This window comes from Ochotona princeps, chromosome 21 (genome assembly GCF_030435755.1).
Source record: "Ochotona princeps isolate mOchPri1 chromosome 21, mOchPri1.hap1, whole genome shotgun sequence".
NCBI classification, from domain to species: Eukaryota; Metazoa; Chordata; class Mammalia; order Lagomorpha; family Ochotonidae; genus Ochotona; species Ochotona princeps.
In genome coordinates this window covers 26,885,994-26,907,226 of record NC_080852.1, presented here as the reverse complement: position 1 = coordinate 26,907,226, position 21,233 = coordinate 26,885,994, and the positions used below count along the sequence as shown (strand labels likewise).

Genomic DNA, 21,233 nt, shown 5'->3' with positions numbered 1-21,233 from the left:
CATTCCACCCCAAATAAAGACGCGTCGTGCACTCGCAGGTTGAAAAGACGTGCTTGTCATTCTTAATAAACAACTAGAGTAAGAATACATAAGAGAAACAGAGTGGTATCTCTATATGATACACGAGTGTATGTTACAAGAATTCCATCAGGCACGGGGCCCCAAGTTTAAGGCCTCATTGTTAGGCCAAAACAAAACAAAAAAGGCATGGTAAAGTTTTTACTTTTACAGCTAAAATGTCACTTGTCATCAAGGAGGGTGTAATAGAAATTGTCTGTAATAAATCATAATTGAAGATCTCCTCATTTTTCTTCATTTAAGATGCTAAGTTTATATTTGAGCATGAAGAAAGAAAAGAACTTGGCTCCTCTGGGGTGGGTGCCACCTGCCAGTCCAGGGAGGAAGCCAGCAGGAGAGCTGCCCTAGAGGGTCCATCCGTCATCAGGTTCCATCTTTTTGGAGGAAAGGAAGGGGCTGCAGGTCTCCTACCAGTCCAGGCCTTCTCACTAAGCCCCAGGCAAAAAGAAAACTCCATCAGCAACATTCTAGAACATCTGGAAACCCAGAGCCCCATGGGCTAAGGAGTCAAGTCGGCTGCAGGTCTGTGAAGATGCAAAGGGGGCTGAGTGTTCTTTTATATTTTAAACAGAAGCAGCCTCAGGGGCTTCATAACTACACCAATAAAAAAGAAAAAAGGAAAGACGGAGGCCTCTTCTTAGTGTGACATCTGTACGGTTCCTCCTGGCTGGGCCCCTCAGTGCATGGTGCTGGCGCTGGCCACGGCGATGGCCTCTTGAATCTCTCGGATCACCAGGATGCGTGTCAGCATCTGGCCCATCTGCTCGCGGCTGATGGGCTGCACAGAGTACCAGATCGGGCTGTTGGGGGCCACCACCGGCTCGGGGGTCAGATAAAAGGTGTCATTCCGGCCTTTCACGCTCTGGGGGCTGAAGAAGAGCTGGTAAGAGCAGGGAAACAGCTCTACACCCACCATCCATTGCCCTTACACATTCAAATACTATCTGTGCGACATGGGAGGGCCAGGCAGCAGCTGTGCAGGGCGGCTCAGCTCCTAAGCTCCACGCAGCCAGCCCCTCTCCCCACCCATGTGCAGTTTGCTCCCGCTTCTCCAGTGCCAGCTGCCATCCATCACGGGCTGCATTTGGGTTGGGATCCCTGGGCACATGGATGTGAGTCCATCTGAGCTTCCCTGAGAGCCAGCTTTGCAGCTCAGGTTTACTGGCAAGTCTAACCCACAATCTGCTCTCTCCACTAAGGTTGTACCATCCATTGCTGTGGCTGCTGTATACTGCATACTTAGCACACTCAATCTTGTAACAGTTACTCATCCATCCACTCAAGATTTACTGACTGGCCAATGTGTGCCAGGTCTGTACCAGGTGCTGATGATGAAGAAATGAGAATAGGTGGGTGTCAGGCTGGGATCATCTCCATACTCAGAGTCCCAATTCCAGCCACCGTGTCTACGCGGTGACCTGTCCCTGGGCGGCCAGTGTGCCATTCGGTGCCAGGCTCCACCTGCTGGCCGCCCGGCAGGCAGCTCTTGGGTTTTGGGGCTTTGAATTGCTGCTTAGGTATCTCCATGTCAAACCAACTGTACTTCTGGGAAGTTGATCTTTATGGATAAGACTGATACACTCCTTTAAATTCTATGTACTACTTGTAATCACTGAACAATGATGAACACTGAACATCAGTCCATGCAAAAGCTAAGGCTCAGGGCTTGTCTAGCAGGATCATATCCTATTACCTGACATGATGACGGATTAGGAAATGGTTCATATTAGGCAGTGCCATGACATTAAGTAGCACATGAGAGAACCATATCTGGGGGTAGATTCTGTGGGGGATGTGTGGGCCAAACCCCGTGGAAATACTAGCCCCACTGGTTAGCTCAAGAGGTAGATTCTTCAACAATCTCATTGTGCTCGGAATGGCAAGACTGACAGCAATTCATAACTGTTGAACTATCAAAACCACTTGAGCAGGACCCTCAGAGCATAGCATGCCCCACATCCGGGACCTGGGGTGGGTGGGAGACTGGGTGGGGCTTCTCCCTTAATATCCCCCTTTACATCAGATACATGAAGGAAACAATGTGGAAATAATAGTCTTACCCACTTTCTCGTAGCCCTTAAACCTTTTTACCCTAATTATGTAAAAATTGTCAAAAGTATAATTAAAAAATGGAAAAAGGAAAAAAAAAGAAATGAGAACAGCTCCTTTGTTATGGAGCAAACAGAAAAGAATGGAAATAGCAACTAAGTTGTTACACAAACACATAAACTGCTGGTAAGCAGTTGAGAGGGAACAGGGAGAGAAGCTGGTGGCTGGACACCAAGTGCTCCACAGACCAAGGGGAGCAAGGGGGAGGGCATGCATGGAAGGCCTTGTCGGCCACGTGCAAACCCAGAGTAAGAAAAGCCAGGCTTCCAAAGTTTTAGTCTAAGTGACATGCTAAGATCAAAAGCTAGAAAAATCATTTGTGTGTTGCTGTGCAAAGGAGTGTTTCTTATCATGTTTGTGACTAGACTGCCTCTCTGTTAAGACATGCACCTGAGCACAATGCACAAACACACACACACACACACACACACGGAGTTAGGCGGTAACAGTAAAGCCTCCATACCATTTAAAGAGGTAGAAATCGTAGAGCTTGATGGGACACCTCAGGGGATTCTCTGGATTTTCTGTCTGTTCTGCATACATGTCATCTGTAACTATATAAAAAAACAAAAACAAAAAAACCCCCACCCCAAACACAGGCATGCATCAGCTAGGCAAACACCCCACCTGGGGAGCACAGGGGAACGGGGACCCAAGGGAATTTGGTTGTTTGGGCTGGGGAGAATGGAGCTTAGAAGTCCTGTTCAGACAGTGCTGGGACTGGACATAAAGCACTTGCTTTGCCCTCCTGCCTCCTCTTCCTACCTTTCTGGCCAGTCTGGTGGATCCCAAGAGCCTTCAGGTACCGAATACTGGTGCTTTTATCCTTGGGATTGGAGGGGTTCTTCTTTGTCTGCCGTAAGACCTTGGAGAAGGCCAGCTTCATGTGCTGGTCCACTGTCTTCAACAGGAAGTACCTGGACCACAAGTGAAAGCAAGGCAGAGGGAGGGGTGCCAGGAGGATACCATGATTCGCCCTCCACCCAGTGGTGCTGCAGAGGAGCCACTGCCCACACTCCCAGGGTCTGGGCAGACCCACATCCAAGCACAGTGTCCAGCAGAGGAGACACATCAAGATGCAAGGAAAAGTTTTTGGCAAGGCTGTCCGCCTCATCAAATAACACACACACACACAAAGGAAAAAGAAAAAATAAATAAATAAATAAAGCACAGCCAAGTGCGGCTAGAGGCTTTCAGTAACCCAAAAGTTCTCAAATATGTGCCAGAGGAATCCACAGGTCCTCCTGCAGAGTTTCCACTGTCCTCGCTGGGCAGACGCCAGCAGTGCTAAGTATGGAGCCTCTAGAACACTTACTTGGTGTTAAAGAACATGAGGGTGGTCAGCAGGGTGGAGGGGGAGTGAGCGCCAAGCTGCTTGCACTCCCACAGCATCTCCTCAGTCACGTGGCTGGGCAGGACATAGCCTAGGAGGAATAGAGTACTGCTACAACAGGTGATGGCAGGTGGCCCCTCCAAGGCACAGGACCATATACGGGAAGAGGACGGATTTCATTAGGTTTTTTTCAATTCTCCCTAGAGTGTTGTAGGTAGAACACATATGGCTGGGTCTCGACCCAAGCTTCTGGCACAGCATCTGGTAACACTGTGCACGATTGCAGCTATCTAAAAAATTCTTCCTCTAACCCACGGCCAACACAGGGCTCAATAATTGACCTTGGGAAAAATAAATTTACCAAAAATGTAAAACCAACCCTGCATACATGATTATTTTTTGAAATGGGGGAGTTTCCATGTTTCCACAGCATGCAGGACACAAGAGCTAGGTTGCACGCTCTTGTTGGTCTTTATCAAATTTCCGTGGGTCTGCAATCTCCACAAGGCAAAGCTGACTTTCATCTCTTCTCTAGACAAAAGGGAGACTGACATAAGTGCAAGCTTTTCCCTCAAGAGCAGACTTAGGGCCCGGTGGCATGGCCTAGTGGCTAAAGTCCTCGCATTGAATGCCCCGGGATCCCGTATGGCACCGGTTCTAATCCCGGCAGCTCCGCTTCCCATCCAGCTCCCTGCTTGTGGCCTGGGAAGGCAGTCGAGGATGGCCCAATGCATTGGGACACTGCACCCACATCGGAGACCTGGAAAGAGTTTCCTGGTTCCTGGCATCGGATTGGCGCGCACCGGCCCGTTGCGGTTCACTTAGGGAGTGAATCATCGGACGGAAGATCTTCCTCTTTGTCTCTCCTCCTCTCTCTGTATATCTGACTTTGTAATAAAATTAAATAAATCTTTAAAAAAAAAAAAGAGCAGGACTTAACTCTAAGAACCCGGTTCACCAGGGAACACAGAGGTAAGAAGGGGCAAAGGCAACGGTTTCAAAAAGAGCCTTGGGAAGCCATGCCTGTGCCAAAGGAACAGGACACTTGGCACGCCCACCAAGCAGCTGCATCTGCTTAACTCGGCAGACAGTGTGCGACCTGTACACAGGGGTCCTGGGAATGGCACACACCAGGATGTTCTTGCAGTCTCAGTATTTATTACGGCAGTGAGGGTGACACTATTTGCAAAGAAACATTCTTGGGCCTGGGGCAATGGCATAGGGGCTAAATTCTCCCTTACACGTGCAGGATTCCATATGGGCACCATGTTCGGGCGCTGAACTTCTCTCTGGCTGTGGAGTTTTTAGTACCATGTCCTAGCAGCTCTCCTTCCCATCCAACTCCCTTCCCTGCCTGTGGCCTGGAAAAGCAGTAGAGGGTCCAAAAGCCTTTGGACCCTGCACCTGTATGGGAGATCCAGAAAAACCTCGTGGCTCTTGGCTTTGGACTGGCTCAACTCCAGGTGTTGCGGCCACTTGGGGAGTGAACCAGAGGATGAAGGATTTTTCTGTCTCTTTTTCTCTATAAAATCTGCATTTCAATAAAAATAAACCTTTAAAAAACAAACCAAAACTAAAACACCCACATTTTGCCCAACATAGTCTTATTCTATTCTTGCCAAAACGGGCCCTCTAACAACATCAGTGTACTTCTGTTTCTTTAAATACACTAGCCTAGCTTAGAGCACACTATGGAGGTTACAGTGGGACGTGGACCAATGAGAAGCCTTCTTGCTCACAGACATGCCAAAGGCCCCAAACTGGAGGAGAAGCAGCCAGCAGCCCTCCTCAGGAAGGGACCTGTCTTAGGGACATGTGCCTACAAAATGTCACTTGGTTCACTTCTCTGGGTTTGTGGCTGCCACCTTTGTTATGATCCCCTCATCTTAGTTGTTCAGCAACACAATTTTTTTTAAGATTTATTCATTTTATTACAGCCAGATATACACAGAGGAGGAGAGACAGAGAGGAAGATCTTCCGTCTGATGATTCACTCCCCAAGTGAGCTGCAACGGGCCGACGCGCGCCGATCCAAAGCCGGGAACCAGGAACCTCTTCCAGGTCTCCCACGCGGGTGCATTGGGCCGTCCTCGACTAATTTCCCAGGCCACAAGCAGGGAGCTGGATGGGAAGTGGAGCTGCCGGGATTAGAACCGGCGCCCATTCGGGATCCCGGGGCATTCAAGGCGAGGACTTTAGCCACTAGGCCACGCCGCCGGGCCCCAGCAACACAATTTTAAATCAACTTTAATGCTCGAGTGCCAGGACTTGTCATGGGAGAATGGAGATAAAGAAACTTGAGCATAGAAGTCATGTGCTCCTGAACTGTAACTGTACCAAAATAACGTTTTATTAAAAACAAAATATATTTTTCCTCTGCTCTCAAATAGTAGCAGTAAGGCACCGGACAGGAAAGGGATGCCTGCCCTCTGAAATGCCCATGCCTCACAGGCGCGTGACTGGATTCAGTTCCTAGCTCCATGGGGATTGTAGTTTTCTTCTAAAATGCACACAGGGAGGCACCGGTGACAGCTATGGATCCTGACAGCCTACGTGACATTCCTGGACTGATTTTAGGGTCCTGACTTTGGCCTTGCCCAGTCCCAACTGTTGTGACCGGAAATAATGACCAAACCATGAATTTCAATATGAAGTAACAGGAGCCAGAGTTGTGGCGAAATAAGTAAAGCCACTGCTTGCAGTGCGGGCAGCCAATATGCCTGCAGGACTGAACACAACTGCTGCACTTCCCATGCAGCCCTCTGCTATTGTGCTCAGAAAAGCAACAAAAGATGGCACAAGTGCTTGGGCCCCTATACCCACACAGGGGACTCTGAAGGAGCATCTGGGCCCCAGTTTCAGATTCAACTCTGCTTTTCAAATAAAAATAAATAAATCTTAAAAAATTCAATAAGTCCAGATATTACCATAGACATAGTGATGAGTAAGAAGCCATCCACGAACATAGCTAAAAAAATACACATACACACAAACTTGCTCTTTATATCCAATTATGAGTCACCTATAAATACAAGGGAAAACAACACCAATTTAAATCATACCAAGGAGGTACAGTAAGAAAAAAGTAGACTGACAACCAAAGGACTAGTTTCTCCCATACAATGCAAAGAAAAAAGAATTGGAGAAAGTCGGGCCCTGCAGCGTGGCCTAGCGGCTAAAGTCCTTGCCTAGAACACCCCGGGATCAATTATGGGCGCCGGTTCTAATCCTGGCAGCTCCACTCCCCATCCAGCTCCCTGCCTGAGGCCTGGGAAAGCAGTCGAGGATGGCCCAAAGCCTTGGGACCCTGCACCCGCGTGGGAGACCCAGAAGAAGCTCCTGATTCCCAGCTTCGAATTGGTGCAGTACCGGCAGTTGCAGCTCACTTGGGGAGTGAATCATTGGACGGAAGATCTTCCTCTCTGTCTCTCCTCCTCTCTGTGTATCTGACTTTGTAATAAAAATAAATAAATCTTAAAAAAAAAAAGAACTGGAGAAAGTCAAAATTAAAACTAGATGTAAAAACAGTCAATTTCAATACATGAACCTTATTCTCCCTTTCACATAAATCAAAATAATGAAATTTATGACATTATTAGAGACTTCAACAAGGGATATAATATAGAATCTTTTTTTTTTAAGAAAGTATAATGTCATTGTGGTACGTCAAGAATATATTATCACGGCCCGGTGGCATGGCCTAGCGGCTAAAGTCCTCGCCTTGAACACCCCGGGATCCCATATGGGCGCCGGTTCTAATCCCGACAGCTCCACTTCCCATCCAGCTCTCTGCTTGTGGCCTGGGAAAGCAGTTGAGGACGGCCCAAAGCATTGGGACCCTGCACCCGTGTGGGAGACCTGGAAGAGGTTCCTGGCTCCTTGCTTCGGATTGGCGCAGCACTGGCCATTGCAGCTCACTTGGGGAGTGAAAAATCGGACGGAAGATCTTCCTCTCTCTCTCTCTCCTCTTCTCTGTGTATCTGACTTTGTAATAAGAATAAATAAATCTTAAAAAAAAAAAAAAAGAATATATTATCACGGCTATGCAGGCGCACAGAATTTTATGCTGCTACCCTTGATGTAAGCATTCCACACTGTAGCACTGGTCCAAGGTCTGGCTGTTCCACTAGCAAACCGGCTCCCCACTAAAGCCCCTGAGAAGCCAGTAGAAGATGGCCCAGATGCTGGAGCCCCTGGCACCTATGCGGGAGACCTACATGGAGTTCTGGGCTCCTGGTTTCAGCTTAGCCCAGCACTGGCCACTGAGGCCACTGGGGAGCTAATTAGCAGTTAGACGGTCTTACTCACTTTCACCTTCTTTAACTAACTTTCCAATAAATAAACAGACTTCTAAAAAGGAAAAACAAAAATCAAAACACAACTTTCAGAGGCAGGGCATCAGAACGGTTAGGTGTGCTGGGCCATGCCATCTAACCCTAGTTTGCCGGCAGTTGGTAGGTCCAAGAGTTGGGTTCCTAAAACCCATGTAAGAGATCTGGATCTTCTTTATCAAGAAAAGCTGTTTTTTGTAAAATGTCTGCTCCTAGTTTTGGCCTGGTTCAACCTCAGCCACTGTGAGCACATAAGAGCTGTGCCTGTCTTGTGTTCCTGCCTTATTCACACACAAACAAATCAAAACCAAAATATATAATGAAAGCCTGGATGAAGAGTGTGGAATTTATTTCAAAATAATGTAGGAAGGGAAACAGGTGGCAGGATACATGAAGTGTCTTGCTGAGGACAACAGGTATGAAGGAGACTCATTAATCTAGTTTCCTTTTACATATGCTGAAAATTCTGTAACCGGAGCTAAAAACTGAACTATGAAAACTCACACTTGGCTTGAAAATTTACAAAATCACATTAACAGTGAGTCATGTACTCGTTTCCCTTTTAATAACTTTACTAGAAAGTGAGAGGAGCCAGGGAACGGGGAAGAAAAGAGGCCCCAAATGCCTACCACAGCCAGGGTTAGGCCAGGCTAAAACCAGAAGTCCAGGGCTCAGTTCAGACTGATTTTCCACATAGACCAGAGGGACCAGAGTATCTGAAGCCTCATCTGAAGCTGAATTGGAGGGGAGCCACAAGAACTGGCACATGAGATGTGGAGGTTGCAGGGTATTTTAAACCATGATGCAAATGCCTGCCCTCATGCCTCTACCTTAATGACAGTCCCTAAGCAAGGCTTCTCTAATGATGCCCTTAACACTTACCATTCCCTTGTGTTCTAGGCTTCAAACGACAATCTGCTTATTTATAGCTCACGTGGGCTGACTAGACTATAAACTTCAAGACTTGGTATACGGCAGGCATTCAAAAATTTTATTTAGCCAATAGCTTAAAATAATCAAAGGGTTAATAGCATACATTTCAAAACATAGTAATGCCAGGATTAAAACTCAACAGGAGACTGCTCTATCATTAAAATAAATGTTGGAAAAAAAATATTGACCTTTGTAAGAAATTCTCAAACTCATTTTCAAAGTGGTTGTGACATTCTGCATTCCTACCTGCTGCTCCATTCTTCAAGGCAACATGTGCTGCTGTGATCTGGATTTCAGTCACTCTGGTAAGTGTTGGTTCTGCTTTACGGGGTTAGCTTTCAGCTCCTTGACGGCACATCAAGTACCTTTTCTTCTTTGGTCACACAGCAGTTCAGATATTTTGCATTGTTTTATTCAGGTTGTTTTCTTGCTGTTGACTTTTAAGAAGTCTTTGTGGATTTTAGATAAGTCCTTTAGTAGATTATGTGTTCCTTCCTAGTTTGTGCTTTCTTGGAGCATTCTACTAAGTTTGTTACACATGGTGTAACTTAAATTTTAATGAAGCTCCCATTTTTATTTCATAGACTGTGTTTATCAAAAAGGTGAACATCAAACCCAAAGTCACGTAGATTTCCTCCTGATAACCTTCTAAGAATTTTTTTAAGATTTTTTTTTTTTAATGGGAAAGTCAGATCCACAGAGAGAAGGAGAGACAAACAGAAAGATGTTCCATCCACTGGTTTGCTCAAGTGGCCGCAAAAGCTGGAGCTGAGCCAATCAAAGCCAGGAACCTGAAGTTTCCTCTGGGTCTCCCATACTGGTGCAGGGTCCCACGGCTCTGGGCCATCCTCTACTGCTTTCCCAAGCCATAAGCAGGGAGCTGGAAGGGCAGTGGAGCAGCTGGGACATTAATTGGCACTAATTTGGGATCTCAGCACATTCAAGGCAAGGACTTTAGTCACTAAGCCACCGAGTTGAGCTCTCTAAGAATTTTAGTTTAGCATTTTACATTTTTTTCTATGATCCATTTCAGTTCATTTTTGGGATTGGTATGTCTATGTAGGAGTCCAATTATTCCAGAAATATGTGTTGAAAAAACTCTATCTTGTTTCCTTTATAAAACATAATTTTACTATGCTTAATTGGATCTATTTCTGGATATTCTATTTTGTTCCACTGATCTGTCTATTCTTTTGCTGAAAACTTGTAAACAAATGTTTACACGGCATCTTTATTCATAAACACCAAAATCTGGAAGCAACCAAGATGTCCTTCAACAAGGGAATGCTATAAACACCTGACACATTCATAAAATGGAATATTACTTAGTGATAAAAAGAAATGAGTTATCAAGCCATGAAAAGACATACAGGAAATCTTAATAGGCATATTGCTGCCAAATGAAGGAAACCAACCTAAAAAAGCTACATACCAAATTATTCCAACTTTTTGACACTCTGGAAAAGGTAAAACTATGGAGACAATTAAAAAGATCAAAGGATACCAGGGGCTCAGGGGTGAGCAAGGGAATGATGAACAGGTAGAGAACAGGGGACATTTAGTGCAGTGGAACATTCTGTTTGACCCCATAACAATAAAGACACATCTTCTTATGTTCATCCAACCAACAGAATATAAAACAGTAGTCAGCCCTATAGTACAACCACTAGACTTTAGTTAAGGATAATGAAAATCACTATGGGTCACCAACTGTAACAAACACACATTAATATATATGCTAACAAAATGGGAAATTGTGTGATAGTTTATAAGGAAGAGAATACACGGAAATCCTTTTACATAATTTTTCAAAGAAACATACTGAAGAAGGAAGGAAAGAAGAGAGGGAGGAAGGAAAGGAAAGAATAAAAACCCCGACTCATATCTAGATTATGAAAATCAAATAGTTAAAAAAAAAAACCCTGACTCAGAATCTCTATTAAAAGTTTATGTTCTTATACATTTCTATCTTTCTTCCTGTTGTTGATTTTATATTGTGGCATTTCATTTAAGGGGATGTACAGTAACTATAATGGAGATTATATCCAGATGTGAGGATACAATGCAGTATGCATCTCTACTTCCAGACCAAACAAGGACTCCCAATGAAACTGGCAACTTATCTTGACAATGGGATGCTGGACCCTCTGCCATTGTCCATGCCCGCAATGATAGCTATGATTGTTTATGAAGAACTATACTATAGTAATGATATGGGGGAACTCAGTAAAGGGTAAGGGACTTTTGGTGGAATCCCAAGATCTATGGAATTGTAAAATAAAATTATAATAATAAAAAAATGTAAAAAAAAAAAAAAAGTTTATGTTCTTTCCAATTCAGCATGCTGCCCGGATTTCAATGCAAGTAAAGCAAAAAATTGTGTTCTACAGATTGAATGGCTCCTCATTCATAACTGTAGTAATTCCAAGTTTTTGGAAAAATTTATTTGAGAAGAAGAGACACAGAGCTTCCATCCACAGGCTTACCCCGAAAATGCTGGAGCCAGGAACTGAGGACTCTACCCAGGCCCCCAGGCAGGAGGCAGGGACACAACTACTTCAGCCATCATCACACTGTCTACACTCACAGAAAGCTGAGCTGGGAGCCAGAATTAGGCATCAAACAAGGTCCTCTGATGTGGGATTTGGGTGTCTTAAGTACTAGACAAAACACTTGCTCATGATGTCAACCATAAATACTAACAGGAAAAAAAAGAAGATAGTCAACTACATCACTAGTTGTGTAGGCCCCAGGGCCTTGTCATACTTCTACCAGCAGGGTTCTCTAATGAGCAGATTCCATTCCCCATCAGGCCAAGCAGCACAGGCCAAGCCTGCGGCTTAGAGTTTATAGCCCCTTACCCATACCACAGCCAGCCAGAGGCTGACCACCCCTGTAAAACCCAGGAGGGCAAACAATCAGAACCAAGGGGACTCTTACCAAGTGGAGTGACCCGGGGCTGGGCATCCTTCAGAACTTCATGTAGCCACTCCGTGAATCGAACATAATAAAGATCCGAGAAAATGTCATCTACTCTCCCATTTTCGAAAAGATACTAGAAGAAAAAAGTGGAAGTTACTGGTAGTCTCCTCAGTAAGGCTTTCAATGAAAACATTTTTCCCATGAGCATCATCACTTCTTTCCCATATCCCCCTGAAACAGTACAAGCGTGTAACACTTGCACAATGGACTTGGGATAACATTCTTGAGATGTAAGTCAAAGAGGAAGGCTTTGTGAATTCTATTTAACCCAAGTAAGGCTGGTAAACAAAAATCATCACCAGGCTGATGTCAGCTTAACTAGGATCTATGTAAATAAATATGCCTGCCTTCCAGGACCTGAGAGAGCACAGAATCAACACAACAGGTAAGGCAATTCACTGGGTGCCTAAGTAGGAATCAGCAAAAAGAACAATTGGCTGGCAGACTTTCCTTAGGGCAAGAGAGCAGAACGAATTCCAATCAGTAGGCTTGGCTTTCATCATTAGTGTGATTCTCTTTCATGATCACATCCCACAGAGAATGCCAGAGGTCAAACCACCCCACTCCCCTCAGCTCCAGCTTCCTACTGGTGGAAACCATGAGAGGCAGTAGATAATTCCCAAATTCCCAGAGAACTCAGGAACAGGGCAGGCTGAGGCCAGGTTAGTGCCCGGCTGTTAATTCACAGCTTATAATGCTGGCATCCCATTTGCGAGCCAGTTTGTGCTCTGGTTGCTCTACTAACCTAACCTAACCTAACCTAACCTAATCTAGCTCCCTGCTAATGGCCTAGGAAGAGCAGCGGAAGATGGCCCAAGTGTTTCGGCACCTGTCCAACCACAAGGGAGACCCAGATGAGGCTCCTGGCTCTGGCTCAATCCTGTCTTGGCCATTACAACCATTTAGGGAGTGAACCAGGAGATGGAAGATACCTTTGTCTCTCCAACTCTCTTTCAAAAATAATAATGAAACTTGGGGCCAGCACAGAAGCATAACAAGTTAGTCCTCTGCTTTGTGACACGGGCATCCCACATGGGTGCTGGTTTATGTCCCAGCTGCTCCAGTTCCCATCCAGATCCCAGCTTGTGGCCTGGGAAAGCAGTAAAGGACGGCCTAAGGTCTTGGCCTCCTGTACCCACGTTGGGGACCTGTAGGAAGCCCCTGGCTCCCAGTTTCAGATCCTCTCGGCTCTGGCTGTCGCTGTTATGTAAGGAATGAACCAGTAGAAGATCTTTCTCCTCTCTGTAAAATACGCTTTCAAATGAAAACAAATCTTTAAAACATTAATAGTGAAACTCATTACATAGCAAGGAGAATTTCATTGTATTTTTCAGTAGATCATTTATTTGGCACAGAGAGAAAAACAGTAGGGAAGGGATGAGCAGCGGAGGAATAGAAGACAATCTATCCGGTGGTTCTCTCTCCAAATGCCTAAATCAGCCAGGGCTCAAGCAGGTCAAAGCTAGGAACCAAGAACTCGGTGTTGGTCGCCCATGTGGAGGCAGGGACTCAGGAACCATCACCCACTACTTTCCCAGGAAGCTAGATCACAAGTGAAGAGCCAGGACTTGAATCAGCTTCTCAGAAATGGGATGCAGAAATTCAAGGTGAGGCTTACCTGCACCAGAGAACTTTCTTATTTTTAACCTCCTGGCATTTTATTGAGAAGCCAATGCCCAAAGAGAACACAGTTCACACAGTTCAAGCATGTTCCTGTTAAGATCTGTTTCCTACCTTTTGAATACACAGGAAAATGTAGTAAAGCACATCTGGGTCATAGGGTTCACCTTCTCCATTTCGAGCTTCCCGGGTCATTAAACAAAGCCCATAATTCAATTCGGCTACAGCAGAAGAGATGAGATCCTCCTGAAATCGTAGCAACTGGCGCCCTGTAACGCAAGTCCCAGAGGTGAATAGGAGTCCTGACACTAGCCATCTTTTGGCTGGTTGCTCATAGTCCTCAACAAGCAGCAGATACTACCCATGGTGGGCCTGGGACAGAAAAGATCACCAGCATGGGAGATGTGATCACCATGGCATGATTACACCAACAGTTTCCTCCCCACACCCTCATCCATAAGTTATTTTATAAGTTATTATTACAACCAAGAAATGAAAGCTAAGCAACACAGAATCTGTCCTCTGTGCTATGTGCAAACATTTGACCTTAATACCAAGAAAGAAGCGTTTTTGAGAACACTCACTGGCTTCTTTTCATTACAAAAGTCACTGTGCCCTCGTGTGCTAGGCACAAAATGTGCAAAAAATGCCTGCTATGAGGCAGACCCTCAAATCCTGCATGTCTGCCAATCAAGCCTGCTTGCTGCTACTTCTTAAAGTCAGCACTATTTCAGCGACCACTCTCTGGTCCCTACAACAAGCGGATACCACTTCACTGCCATTGTGCTCTCCTGGAATTTAGCTTTATATACAGCCCATTCCCCCTTCCCAAAAACTCACTCCCAATAGGTGCCAGTCTGTTCTGAGCATCCTTCTCCAACTCAGCATTCTTGGTCTGGGCCCAGTTTTTCCACACTTCAAGCCCTTCTTCTGGCTTTAAAGAGTTTGGAAGCAGGAGTTCTGGGGAAGGTTGTGGCTGTGACTGTGGTTCAACTTCTGCAACCTGGACAGTCTGAGCCTGCAAGAAAGAAATCATCAGCACACATCAATACTGTTCTATATGCAACTTTTCTACAAAGCTTCCAGGAATCTTTTTAAAATTGCTCACCTAATTAAAACAACAAGCAAAAAAACTTCATCTAGCCCCAGGGACAGTGAAAACCTGGGCTAGGACAATGTATTATCCCTGGCAAACATTTTTTGAAAGGCAAAAAAAGAATCAGACACAGATTGCTCATCCACTGTGTCATTTCCCAAATGCTGGCAAAGGCCAGGACGAGGAAACAGGAATTCTTTTCAGGTCTCCCACAGGAGTAGCAGAACTCAACTGTCTGAATTAACATCGCAGCCTTCCAGGGTCTGTATACGCAGAAACCTGTAATCAGGTATCACAGCTGGGTATAGAACTCGGGTATTCAAAAAGGGATGTCACCAAGAGCTACTTCTCAAAGCAATGCTTTTCAAATCTAATGTGTGAACAAATCACTTGAGTATTTTATAGAAAAACATGCTAATGCAGAGGGTCTCCAGTGGGACCAGAGCTCTGCATTTGTACCATACTCACCAAGAAGGTGTCAGGCTGCAGACTACACACTATATCACATGTCCAAAGCAGTGATTCTTAAATCTGACTGAAGTTTAATAAAATTAAAGGTAAAATGTAACAATATTTATGGCTTCTTTAGCTACAAGGTTGCATTCCCTGCCCATGTTCTTTCTGAAGTAACACTCTCTTGACTCCTAAAGACAATCAATTTTCTGAAGACCAATACTCCTCTAACTTCTTGCCTCCAAAGGAAGACATTCAATCATCAATAATCTGATGCCTAACCACGTAGACAATAGACAGAGAATGTGCATGGAATTCAATCACAATCCCCACAGACAGCAACTACAAAGATCCACCTTAAATCCCCTTCAGCAGCCTTCTTTACCCAGAGGACTCAGCAATATCAAAATTCATCCAAGCTAAAGACAGAGATGATACACAAATTTTTACACCAACAAATAAAAAATAAAAGCAAACCTATTTGCTTTGATAAGATCCCTTATTAAACTGAAATAAAAAGCAATACAGTGTTTCCGTTCAATACCAGTAACTTAAGAAATATTTATACGATTTGATTTGGCTCCCTATCCTAAGAAAATCACAAAGATCATACATAATGTATCAAGATATACTGCAGAGTTGTTTACATTAGGGAAAGATTCAAGTATGAATGGTCAAGAAAATAGGACTTGTAGGCAAATTATACTCTGTCTATCCAAATGGATTATACAGCAGACACTAAACATCTTCATAAAGATTAGAAAGAACATTAACTTATGATACTTACATGGTCAAGTACAAAAAATATGACATAAAATGCAGAGTTAGAATGAAGACAATGATGTAAATAAACCCAGTTCCCCTCTTTCAATTACCATCAAGTGCATAAGGGGCAGGTGTGTACCCAAGTGCTTATGATGTCCACAACCCAAGCAAGAGTGCCTATGGGTGGGTCCTGGCTCTGGCCTCACGTTACAGCAGCCCGTACATGTAGACCCTGGGAGGCACTATAATGGCCCAGGAAACTGGGTTCCCATCACCCACGAGGGAGGTCTGGATGGAATATCCTGACTGGGAACAAACACACACACAAATGGTAGCTCATTCTGTAGCACATTCAATACAGTGAATGCCTGAATAACATTAAAATATTTCTTCTGTGTTTTTTAACATTCCTTGAATGTGCCAGGATACCATGTGGGCACTGGTTCATGTTCCAGCTGTTCCACTTCACTTCTGGCTCCCTGCTAGTGGACTGGGAAAGAAGTGGAGGGTAGTCCAAAGCTTTGGGACCCTGTACCTGCATGGGAGACCTGGAGGAAACTTCTGGCTCCTGACTTGGGATTGGCTCAGTTCTGGCAATTGCAGACAGAGGATCTTTCTCTCTGCCTCTCCTTCCCTCTATGGGTTCTGACTTTCCAATAAAAACAAAACAAAACAAAAACGTAAAGATTTACTTATATTACAAAAAAAATACAGAAAGTATAGACAGAAAGATCTTACATTGACTAGTTCATTCTCCAAATAACTGCAATGGCCAGAGCTGAGCTGATCTGAAGCCAGGGGCCAGGAGCTTCTTCCAGGTCTCCAAGGCAGGTGCAGGGTCCCAAAGCTTTGGGCGATCCAGTGTTGCCTTCACAGGTCATAAGCAGGGAGATGGATGGGAAGTGGAGCAGCCAGGACATGAACCAGTGCAAGCAGGAGGAGGATTAGCCTATTGAACCATGGTACCAGTTCTTTGCTCTGATTTTAAGTGAGAAAACTGACACTACAGGCCTTTAAAGAATGCACTTAACCTCTTAAGGTTGTCACTGTGGTGCTGTAGCATATCAACATGCTGGTTCCAATCCAGCTCCCTGCTAGTGTTCCTGGGAAAGCAGTCAAAGACCACCCCAGTGCCTGGGCCCCTGCACCCATGCGGGTGATCTTGACGGAGTTTAAGGCTTTCAGCTTAGTGCCATTTGTGAAGCGAATCACCAAGTGGAAGATATACTGTATATGTGTCACTGAGTTTTCCTTTCAAATAAATAAATCTTTGTTTTGAAAAATAGCAAAAGAACAGGGCCCGGTGTGGTGGCCTATCTGCTAAAGTCCTCGCCTTGACCATACCAGGATCTCATTTGGGCACCGGTTCTAATCCCGGCAGCTCCACTTCCCATCCAGCTCCCTGCTTGTGGCCTGGGAAAGCAGTCGAGGATGGCCCAAAGCCTTGGGAACTGCACCCACGTGGGAGACCCAGAGGAAGTTCCTGGCTCCTGGCTTCAGATCAACGGAGTACCGGTCGTTGCAGCTCACTTGGGGAGTGAATCATCGGGTGGAAGATTTTCCTCTCTGTCTCTCCTCCTCTCTGTGTATCTGACTTTCCAATAAAAATAGATAAATTAAAAAAAAAATAGCAAAAAAACAATTTGAATCATGCAGAAGTCCTTTTTTTCTTTTAGTGAATAAAGAAAATCTATATGTAAGTCTGTGTTACATCTCCGTATCAAACCACAGTCAGTAACAAAGAATGATTAAGTTTTACTGATGCAAAGAAAAACTTTGTCACCTTTTTCTTCTCAATTCTAAAGGCTACTCTGGGAGTCAAGAAGGGGAAAATCATTACTCCAAAACAGTTCCCACTAACGCCATCCATCACTCCCCTCTCAGACACCTACCGCAGGACAAAAGGGCAGCTGAGTCTGGGTTCAGTGCACCAAAAAATACATGAGCCACTGAGCAGCCCTGCCAACATCTCCTCCTGCACACAGGTCCACAAGAGTCCCTTCACCCTCACAGCACTTTCTCAGCAGCAACACGCTTCACTTAGTCTTATCAAGCATCTGTCACCAGTTTACTGTCCTGGTGAAAGCCAAGTTGATGTCAGGACTTGAGACATTCTTGCCCCTCCTCTACTTTTGACTTGAGGACCCAACCTCTGGGCTATGTAGATCCCTGACGTGCAAAGTGCATTCAGGGCCGCAATCACTCTTTGGACGACTGCAGAAATGAGCCATCTCGTCCTTGTTATCCTGTTGGGTGCAGCAGCCTTTCCCAGTACCTCCCAGTCAAAAATACTAAAAGGAAAAGGTCTACTGCAACGGAAGTCATGGCCCAAGTCTGTGGAATCATTGCAGCATATCCAACCATGTCCCTAACAACTTTCCCTGTGCACTACACTCACCACTTTCTCTGAATTTCCCCAGGCTACATGGCAGTTTTTTCTCTACTGTGGGTTTGTTTCTGACAAGCCCTGGAGCTCCATCCTAGACCCACTTCAGGCCCCTTCCATCCAGCAACTAAGATGTTGACATCCCACACTGGAGTAGCTACGTTAGATTAGTGGTTGTAACTTCTGACTCCAGCTGCCTGCTAATGAGGCCATGGAAGGCAGACTGATAGCTCAAATAACCAGATTTCCGCCATCCACCTGGGGGACCATGGCTGATTTCAAAGATCCCAGTTCTAGCCAGGAGCATTATCAGTCCTTGGGGATTGAATGAGAAGACAGCAGCTGGTATTCTCTCATTCCCTACCTGCCTCTCAAATACACCAACAAACAAAACACCGATAAAGACCACTGGGTATTGTATTTCTCCAGGCTAACAGCTCAGAAACACCTCAAATTAATAACTACAGAGAAAATGCATGATCTTCTGTACCCAGGCTCAAATCCTCCTCAGCTTCCTACCTGGCTGCATGGCAATACCAACACAGATATCTTAAGCTGGAAGCCTAGGAGTGTGATGGATTCTAGCATATTTCCTGCTATTCCATGGAGAATAGATTAAATAACAGTGGAAGAGCTGGTGGCCTAGACTCCAGTCGAGGCAGTAGATTCCAGATTTTGAGAAGTCTGGTGGTAGAAGCCAAATGTGAGCCATCTCTAAGAACTAAAGGAAAGCAGACTCAAGGATGACTTACGGGCGTCTGGCGCGAACAACTAAGAGAGGACTGCTTTCGATGGTGGTAGAGGTAGCACTAATAAAGGCTTACCATTAATAAATCCAAATAAATGATAAACAAGATAAATGTTTAAAAAAATCTTAAAAAAATGTAAAAGTTCTAGAATCAGTCTATGCAGAGCAGAATTCCACCTGTGAAACACACTAACCATGGCTTTCATCCTGGCATTTAAAAATTGTTATGTAACAGCACGGGCTGGGAGCCAGGTCATACATGTATATCACAGGGACTCAATATCTGTAGTTAGGCTGAGCAGAAGCAAGCAGATGAGTCAGAACCAGGCTCTATTACATGAGATGGAGGTGTCCCAAGAGAGGATGTAAATAAATGTGACATCAAGTATAGATCCTTGTCAATTAAAGCTGTCCACCTCAGTTCCTTGTATGTAAAACAGATATTACTATATATCTCAAAACATTATGAAAATTATATTAGCTAATATATGTAAAATACTGATAACAGTGCCTAGCAGTTAGTAAGCATAATAAGGATTATCATCTGTAGTAGTAAAAGCAAGAGTTATGGGATGGAGAAAACCATGGCAATGGACAGGAACTCCTCAGGTAGAAACGCCAGCCAGTACAGAACACGGAGAAACATCCATATCTGTTATAGACAGACAAGAAGGCACCAGAAAAGGTTCCCTAGAAGGAAGTTTTATTTGGTAGGACAAAAGCCAGTGTGTAGCACATAGAAGTCCAGAGAAAAGAATGTCATGAAGGCAGTAACACTCTATTCTCCTCTGTATCACTGTGAGATGAAAACAGGCCACAAGGCCAGGTCACTACTTACCCTGCCAAGAACAGATTCAGGGGGCCAGCATTGAGATGGACCCAGTAAGGCCACCGCCTGCAGTGCCAACATCCCACATGGGTGCCAGGTGCACCGCTTCTGATCCAGTTCCAATAATGTGCCGGGGAAAGTAGTGGAGGATGGTCCAAGCCCTTTGGCCCCCAAGAACTACGTGGGAGAGTTGGAAGAAGCGCTTGGTTCCTGACTTCAGCCTGACATATAGTCTCAGACATAGTGGCCATTTGGGAGTAAATCAGCTGATGGAAGACCTATTGGTCTCCCCCTCCTCCTGCTCACTAACTCTGCCTTTCCAATAAAACTAAATCTTTTAAAAATACTAAAAAATTAAAAGAAAAACTTAAATTATATGACCAGTGATTATTCACTCCCTTGCATATTCTTAATTTCTTTTTCCCTTTTTTTGAAGATTTATTTTTATTGGAAAGCCGGATATACAGAGAGGAGGAGAGGAAGATCTTCCATCCGATGATTCACTCCCCAAGTGACCGCAACAACCGATGCTGCGCCTATCCAAAGCCGGGAACCAGGAACTTCTTCCAGGTATCCCATGCCAAGGTATGGTCCCAAGGCTTTGGGCCATCCTCAAATGCTTTCCCCAGGCCACAAGCAGGGAGCTGGATGGGAAGTGGAGCTGCCGGGATTAGAACTGGTGCCCATATGGAACCCTGGCACCTGCAAGGCAAGGACTTTAGCCTCTAGGCCACTGCACGGGGCCCTCTTTTTCCCTTTGTACTTGCTTGATTAAACCACATTTTAGTGAGATTCAAATTATACTGATTTTGTGTTTACACAAATACAAGTAAGCTTTTACTCGACAAAAACAACCCCAATTGATTGACCTTAATCTGGGTTCACGGTTTTCAACTTCTAACTTTACTTTTAAATTTTTTAAATTTATCTGAAAAAGTTATAGACAGAAAGCTCTTCCATTGGCTTGTTTCATTCCTGAAATGACTACAACAGCCAGACCAAAGTCAGGCCAGAATCAGCAGCTGCTTGTCTCTTTATCCCAGCACTTGGACCATCTTCTGCAGTTTACCCTCCAGGGAGCTGGGTCAGAAGTACAACAGCCAGGACTTGAACTGGCATCCACAGGGCAACTTATACCAGCTATAAAGCCACACCTGGTTTATTCTCCAAATAGCCCCTAAGCCAGGATAGCAGGGGCCTGAGCACTTGGGGCCATAATCTGGATTCAGGACATGAACTGGTTTATATGGGACATTGGCACACTACAAAACCAGCCCTTTGCTCACTCACTCTCTTTTTGAAGATCTATTTCTTTGAGAGGCAGAGTTAGAAAAACAGAAAGAGGTCTTCTATCCACTAGTTCACTCACCAAATGGCCACAATAGCCAGAACTGTGCTAATCTGAAGCCAGGAGCTTCTTTTATATCTCCCACGTGGGTACAAGGGCCCAAGAACTCAAGCTGTCCTCCAGTGCTTCCCTGACACATTAGCAGGGAGCTTGATCAGAAACAAAGCAACTTGAACTTGAATTGGCGCCCACATGTGATTCTGGCTCTGCAGGCAGTAGCTT

The 21,233-nt window shown here is 44.8% G+C and overlaps 1 protein-coding gene across 3 annotated transcripts in view; it reads right to left on the bottom strand.

Moving 5' to 3' along the window:
- Positions 1 to 38: 38 nt before the first annotated feature.
- QRICH1 (glutamine rich 1) overlaps positions 39 to 21,233 on the bottom strand; it is a 45,679-nt gene continuing 24,484 nt past the window's right edge. For all 3 annotated transcript variants that reach the window (XM_004581451.3, XM_004581450.2, XM_058679120.1), the window contains 7 exons: positions 14,227 to 14,404; positions 13,501 to 13,655; positions 11,725 to 11,839; positions 3,503 to 3,611; positions 2,953 to 3,104; positions 2,651 to 2,741; positions 39 to 947 (listed from right to left, as the gene is read on the bottom strand). In XM_004581451.3, the coding sequence (XP_004581508.1) occupies positions 755 to 947; positions 2,651 to 2,741; positions 2,953 to 3,104; positions 3,503 to 3,611; positions 11,725 to 11,839; positions 13,501 to 13,655; positions 14,227 to 14,404 (993 nt within the window). In that variant the 3' untranslated portion in view covers positions 39 to 754. The remainder of the gene's footprint in view (positions 948 to 2,650; positions 2,742 to 2,952; positions 3,105 to 3,502; positions 3,612 to 11,724; positions 11,840 to 13,500; positions 13,656 to 14,226; positions 14,405 to 21,233) is intronic.